Source organism: Vombatus ursinus, unplaced genomic scaffold (assembly GCF_900497805.2).
Source record: "Vombatus ursinus unplaced genomic scaffold, bare-nosed wombat genome assembly UNPS02014820.1, whole genome shotgun sequence".
Taxonomy (NCBI): Eukaryota; Metazoa; Chordata; class Mammalia; order Diprotodontia; family Vombatidae; genus Vombatus; species Vombatus ursinus.
The window spans coordinates 1295407-1303065 of record NW_020954598.1 but is presented as its reverse complement, the minus strand read 5'-3'; the positions used below and the strand labels follow the sequence as shown (position 1 = coordinate 1303065).

At 47.4% G+C, this 7659-nt stretch overlaps 1 protein-coding gene across 1 annotated transcript in view; it reads left to right on the top strand.

The window, feature by feature from the left end:
* The first annotated feature begins 2014 nt into the window (after positions 1–2014).
* The window catches only part of NUP210 (nucleoporin 210), a 166542-nt gene continuing 160897 nt past the window's right edge, over positions 2015–7659 (top strand). The window contains exon 1 of the mRNA XM_027836937.1: positions 2015–2413. Coding sequence (XP_027692738.1) covers positions 2037–2413 — 377 coding nt within the window. The 5' untranslated portion in view covers positions 2015–2036. The remainder of the gene's footprint in view (positions 2414–7659) is intronic.

Below are 7659 nucleotides of genomic sequence, written 5' to 3'. Positions count from 1 at the left end.
TTTTTTTTTTTTTTTTTTTTTTTTTTTGGCAAACAGCAATAGTTTTAACTTCTCCCACTGATTATGTATGAGCTGTTGAACCATGTTTTATTCATTGGTCCTTCTCCTTCTGTCCTTAGTAGGGAGATGGCTGACTGGCTCTACTTCTGAAGAACTGGAAAGGCTTGTTTGAAGTGGGAGCCAGCATAAGTGTAGAAACTGTTCTGCTTTTGTAGGACTGCACAGAATTAGCCCTGATAAAATATTTACAAGAGAAAAAAGTAAGTTCTATATGGGGATTAAAGCTATTAATTGGCTCCTAACAACCAGGCTAATTGGATGAATGAAATAGCACCTAAATGTTCAGTTTGGAAGACAAATGTTCTAAGTGTACGGAATGATAGAATAATAAAGAAAAAGTACAAACACAGGGTAAATCCCACCTGCAAAGTTGTATGTCTCAATTTTGATAAAAAGCTGGGATTGCTTTGGTTGAACTGGATCATTAATTATGATTAGGATTTGGAAAATAGTTTGCCCTGGGATTTCTGAGGGTCATTTTTATTAGGAGACTGCCTAACAGAATTATGGCAACAATCCCTAACTGTTCCCATCCTCACCCTACCACCAGAGGCACTCTACTAATGTACTTAAAAACATTCAAGCATCTCAAGTAACAATTTTGCCATTTGGAGTTTTCCGAGAACTCATCTGCCTCAAGAGCTACAGTATCTTGCTTTATGCCCAGAATGTGTGGGTTGTCAGAGCTAGGACCAGGTGCCTACGCTGACCAAGAAGTGTCTGAGAAAATGCCAGTTAGAGCCACAGAGCGGTCCTTGGTGAGCCTGCTCAATTTTCTACTTCCTGAATGTTAGAACGGCATGGTACCGTAAGAGAACAATAAGAGAACTGTCCTGTTCGTAGGGCTCACCCAATTATCTCCAGTGCCTCGGAATCTCACCTCCTCTAGCTTCTCACCACCCTGAAGACAGCCAAAGAAGGTAGCCGTTAGGTAAAGCAAACGTTCCTTTATTTGGCCCATACCGGCTAGGCCACACTTGACACCGAAGGCAATAGAAAGGCAGGATGGGTCACCACCCATGTACAATCCTAACCAAAAGGTTTATGGAGGAGTCTTAAATGCCCCCACAACCCCGCGTCGCAAGGGCAGCTGGAACTCAGCTTCTCACAAAGGTTCTAGGTTCAGAGGGCTTCTCATCCTAAAACTTAGCAATTGGAATGAAACCTTTCCTCATTGGACACAACTCAATTCTGCAGACTTAACAAGCTACCTAGCTCTCTACCCCGCCCCCAACGCCATTTAACATCGGTGTCCCACAAAGTGGGAGGGCACCTATTATTTTCCCATATGAGAACAATACAGCCTAGGTCTCAGTTCCTACCTGCCTATTACCTCCTAGGTAGTCTGTGCCTAGTGCCTGTCTCCACCTCCATTCCCACCCAACCACAAATTGTAAGTTCGTTTTAGCATCCAAAGCCGGCTTCAGCTCTCCCCGGGGCAAATGCTCGAAGCGAGGTGGGACTGCGGCGGCTCTGACGCCAGCTCCCTGGGGATCCTCATGAGCCCCAGTGGGGCCGCGGGATCCTCCTGTTTCCTTCTGCCTTCTCTCTCCCCCACGCAGTTCCAGATCACTCTCTGCAGTGGGTGCTCAAGCGCAGGGATCAGCGCACCACGAGGCTGCTCTGGCTGCTGCGTCCGCAGGCGGCGCCTTAGCCGGGGACGAGAAGGAAGGGGGGACGAACAGTCTGCGGCTCTGGATACTGTGGCGAATACCTCCCCCTCCTCCGGCAACTTTGTATCGCTTGGGACTTCCTCCCCGTTTCCCGCGATTTCCAGTTTGCACAAACAAGGCCGACTGGGCCTGCGACTTGGGGTGGGCCTCCTGCACAGCCTCGCTGGCTTTGCTGGGGTCGGTCAGGCGGGACCCCGCTCGGCCCACCTACTAGGGGAGAAACCCGTGCCCAGGTCCCCCTCCCCGCCCACCCTACCCCAAACCCCGCCAACGGCCCAGGAAGTTGCATTCAGATCTGGAGGGATGTCCCACGCCCCTCCCCCTCCACGCCTTATCACCTGCTGCCGGGGCAGCGGCAGCGCGGTCCTCCTGCCGGCTAGGCTGTCGGGTGCTTTGGGGCGGGGTGGGAGGGAGCCAGCCAGCCTGCTACAGGCCGAGAGGGAGCTAGCGAGCGAGCAAGCCCGGCGCCGGCTGGGGAGCAAGGGAGGAGGGAGGATGGCAGCTCGGGCCCAGGGGCCGCCAAGGGGCTGGCGGCTATCGCCGCCACTGCTGTTGCTACTGCTGCTGCTAGCGGACCGCGCCGCCGCCTCCAAGCTCAACATACCCAAAGTGCTGCTACCCTTCACGCGGGGCACCCGCATCAACTTCACACTGGAGGCCTCGGAGGGCTGCTACCGCTGGTGAGTGAGCCAGTAAGAGCCGTCCTCTCCCCGCAGCCACCCTCTCCCCTCCCTTGGGGCCCAGGCCGAGGAGGAGGAGGGAGCAAGAGCCAGAGCGCGGGCTGGAGCCGGCGACTGGGGCCGTGGGCGGGGGCAGCAGCTAGACCTGCAGCCGGGAGGGGCCAAGGGGGTGCCGGGCCGCAGCAAGGCCGGCGCGTGCCATGCCCGTGCAGCTCCAGGCAGGTGCGTCTCCGCTGGCCTGGACTACAGCCACGGCTCCCCCGGAGCCAGAGAGGGAAGGCCAAGCCGGAGGGGGAAGAAGGGGAGCCCTCCCCGGGTTGGCAGGACCGAGCCTAGCCGGCTGCACATGGCGTCGCGAGGATCCGAGAGCGGCTGCCAGGCTCTGCCGCGGTCCTGGTCGGCCCCGCCCCCTGGGATGCTCCCGCTCCCTCCAGCCCCCCACTCCTCCCCATACGGGAGAGGAGGGGGCCTGGCGCTGTCTGGACCCCTGGCGGTGGTTGTGTCGGCTGCTGCTGCGGCGGCTGCTGCTTTTGGCGCGGGAGAGAGAGAGGGAGGGAGCAGGGAGGCGGCCCGATCTCGCTCGCCTACCGCAGCGCGGCGGCTGCGTGGGTGCCCTGGCCTCCTCCTGGGGGCTCCTCAGCAGCCATGCGTCGGAGCCTTTCACCTCGCAGGGGCCGTGGGAAGGGGAAGGCGCTGGTCTCTGTTGCTCCTGCTGAGCCAGGTTAGAGGCCAGGCCTTGGTCAGTGTTGGAGGCCTGGCGGGCCTTGGCACTGAGGGTGCCCTGGGGGCAAGGACCTGGCCCCTGGCGGGAGATTTACGCCTGCGTGGAGGCAATGTTTTTCACTTAGGGAAGTCAGGGTTGGGCACAGGGGAGGCACTGAGTCACCGACCACTGAGGTGAATCTGGCCTGTGACCTGAAAGGGCCAAACCCTAAATGGTAAGCTGCTTGTCCTTTTATCAGTTGAGGCAACATAGTGGTACCTTAGAAGGGACTAAGCATTTATTAAGCACCTATCGTGTTCAAGGCACTGTTCGAAGGACTTTACACATATTTTTTTGAAAGAGGTCCCACTTAGCTGAGGGAAATGTGGGCATTCTGGGCAGGTACTCTCTTGTCAAATTTGTAATGGATCTGATAGAATCCAGACCTGAATCCCAGGAAAACATTCCATTATCTCTCTCTCTCTCCCCCTCCCCCTCCCCCTCTCCCTCTCCCTCTCCCTCTACCCCCTTCCCCCATCCCAATTCAGAATACTTCCTGTTCAAATCCTGCCCATTGACCACCATTATCTAGGTTATACAGACTTTGCCATTACACTACTGCTTTGTTTTGCCACATACACTTGGCCACTGCATTCCCAGCTCCCAGGGAAGTTTGAAAACTTGGTCTTAACCAGGTGTCACATGGCAGGAATGATTACCGTGTGGTAGAGATATTAAAAAGCAAAATTGCCCCAGTCTTCAGGATCATAGATTCTAGAAGAGTTGGAAAAGATTTCAAATATCATGCAGACTAAGCCCTTTGACTTTACAGAAGAGTAAACTGAAACTAAGAGACGGTTCATGATTTACCCAAGGATATACAGATAGTAAATGGGAGAGCTGTTATTTTTACCTACATCTTCTGACTCCCAAATCTAGTACTCTTTCCAGATATTCTCTCAGATAACAAAGCTGGAGTGTAGTGGAGGTAGTTATATGTATGAATTTAGGCCAAATAATTTTTGAATTTTTCTGAATTTCAAATGTAAAAGGAGGTAAGTGAGTTTGTTGTTTTTGGCCTGTTCTCTCTACAGGAATCAAATCTTTGGTCCATTGCTCAGTATTTCATGATGCTTTTCCAGGGTTTAAATCTCAGCTTTCACCACTGATGTTTTAAAAAAAGAAATGAGAACTTGATTTTGTAAAAGTTTTTGTTTCTTGACTCTCAGTCAAGACATTGGGTGTCCTTGAATTCAGAAAGAATTTGGAATCTGAGAACCTAGGTTCAAATCTTAGTTCTACTACTTAGTTATATATATGACCTTGGGCAAATCACTTCTTTGAATCCCCACTTTTTCATTTTTAAAATAATGGGGTGGCATTAGAGGACCTTTAAAATCCTTTCCAGCTCTAAATCTATGATTCTAAGTTTTCCAGTTTCTAGATATTTTATCTTTTTACTTGCTTAGGATCTTTGAAGCAATTTTTTTCTTGTAAGTGTCCATGGAGAGTCACTAAGGGCTTGCCTACTCTGTACCATTACTACATTGTGTCAGCAAATAGAATTATTAATGCTTTCCATTCACTTGAATGACTCTGGATCCCAACCTTTGAGTTGGAAGGGACTTTAGAAGAGCTCATCTGGTCAGATGAAAAACTCAAGCCGAGTTGATGGGAAATGACTTTAATTCAAATCACAGCATCAGTAGTTGAGTTCTCAGGATTCAGCTGAGACTTTCAGGATTAGTGCCCATGGACTACTTTTGGTGGGGTGAGGATGAACAGCCATTCATTAGCCAAAATATTTTAAAGTTTATACATTCACATCCTCTTATATCTAAGTTATCAGTGTTTTTGATGTACAGAAAAAGGATACAAATTATTAGAAACATCTGGCTATAGATGAATGCCCTGAGATGCATTAGAATGCTGTTTCTTCTGAGGTTGTTTATCTAAGATAAATAAAATGATTTTTTTTCTAAAATGATAACATCCAAGTTTTCTTACCTTGTTTTCTTTTCCAAAAGTAGATGAAATATGGAAAATTCATTTTCAGTTAAATTTGTTGACAAGAGTAAATGGGCCGAAGGAGAGGGAAGCCTCTCTGATGTATCTGAAATGAGCTTGTGCTGAAAGTGATAGAAGACTCTCACAGTAAATGTGTGACTGCCTGTTCTGAGAGGTGTTTGGTGATTGTGATTCCCCTAACTTGGCTTTGCAGAGAAACGTTATTAGTCATGCATTCAAATGTTTTCTTTAATTTTAGTGGTACTGTTCTTAGAATAGTTATTTATCTCCTCAGCTCTGCAGAATTGCTTCTCTTGAGATTTTTGAGCAGCACAGCATACAGCTATTTATTCTCAGTTATTGAAGCTTGAAGGAGATTCCTTCCCACCCAAAGAGTTGGTAGGAATCTCTGAGTTAAATCATATTTTGATATGTGCTTGTGTATGTAACATACAGCAAACATACACATATAGAATCAGTAAGCATTTATTTCATATCTACTTTGTGCAAAGCACTATGCGGTGGGGAAGAAAGGCAAGAAAAGGAAAGAAAATGAAACAGGAAACAATCCCTGCCCTCGAGGAAGTTACAGTAGACTGGGCAGATACCAAGTGGAAATATAAATAAATACAAGATCATCTGAGGAGGGAGACAACACTCAAACCTTTGGAATGGGGAAAAGCTTCATGGAGGAGATGGCTTCTGAACTTAGTTTTGAAGAAGGAGGATTCTGAAAGGTACATATGAGGGGGGAACTAATTTTAACCCTAGGGAACAACTAATATAAATACATGGAAGTGAGAGTTGGCATATGGTGTGTATGTGGGGTTGTAGGGGTGGGGAATAAGCATTTATTAAGCACCTCCTATGTGCCAGGCATTGTGCTAAACATATAATTAGCCAGTTTATAGTTAATTAGGATGGTAGGGTAGACTTAGACCTGGACTCAAATACTGTTTAAAATCATGAACTAGTTACTTAATCTCTTTAAGTCCCAGTGCCTCATCTATAAAATGGGGATAAGAGTGTTCATACTACCTACCTCACAAGGTAGCCTCACAAGGCTTTGTGAACTATAACACATTATGTGAACTGTGAACTCTGAAATTTTCCCATTGCTTCCTAGTTGTAATTATTCATAGACTTAAAAGAAACTTTAGAGATCCTCTAGTCTAACATCCTCATTTTGCAAACAAGGATGCTAGACCGTGTAAGGGAACATAAGTTGGCCAAGGTCACAAAGAAAGTTAACTTTCAGAACCAAGTCAGAACCCAGATCTTTAGTCTCATTAGACCTGTTCTTTCTTTAAAAATCAATCAGAAATATTTATTAAGCACTTAACTATGATCCAGGCAGTGTGCTAAATTTTGGGGATACAAATAGAACAGCTTCTGGATCTGATGTTTCCAACCCTACTTACACTGCCAGGTTGAATCCCCAGAGTATGGTTAGTTACATCTTCTTTCAAGGTTCTAGGGGTAACCCTGAGAAGTTTGGGGTGCTGTAATTTGGTACTTTTGTTTACAAGCCCTCACCCCGTGCGTCCTCTCCACAATCAACTAATGAATTAACACAAAGTTGCCTTTACTAAGAAGGCAGAACGAGGATTGATGTCCCAAGGACCACTCCCCCCCCCAACCAGGAGTGATCTCCCCTCTTCACACCTATTTAGTCCCTAGGAAAGGTGGGCTCACTTTTAAAGTGGTTGCAATAAAACACTCCCTCTCCCCACTCCCATGAATATTTCCTGACCTTGGGAATCCTTTCCTCCTTTTGAGGAGTTTCTACCAAAGCACTTTTGAATGTGGCATAACCCATTTAAAAGTTACTCCTTTGCTTGCCCAATGGTGTCTTGACTGCTGGGCTGTAGTAAGCAATTCACTCCTCAGGGTTGGCTGCTCACTAGACTCAGCTTATGCTGCTGCTGGCTCTGTGTGCTGAGGGGGCTGTTTTCAGATCTCTCAGAGCTCACGAGGTTGTAACCTGGTCCATTCCATCTCTAATGCTCATTTACTAAGATCAGGAAAGAATAAACACAAAGAGATTTAAAAAAGAAGGAGTGAATAAACACCAGAAGTATCACACATTCGTGGTCACATGATAGCCATGAGATGAGAAGATGTCTCCTTATATAAGGGAGACAAGGCAGCTGTTACTGCCTTGGCTATTGCTTTTACCTCTCTCTGGCATCCCTAGGGGCCCATAGCATTTTGGCGGAAGGGGAGAAAGAGAGAGAAAGACAGAGATGGAGAAATAGAGATAGAGAAAGCGAGAAGGGAGAAGGGGAGGGAGGAAGAGAAAAAGTATGTGTATACATATATACACACATATACACACACACATATCAGATTGTGAGGCATGTTGTGGGGAAATGTGAGAGTAGGAGTCAGGAGATCTGGATTCTGATTCAAACTCTTCCACTCAGCTTTGTGAAACTGAGCAAATGGCTTCTCTCTGGGTCTGAGTTTCTTCATTTGTAAGATGAAGAGATTAGACTAAATGACCCCTAAAACCTCCTCCAGGTCTAATATTCTA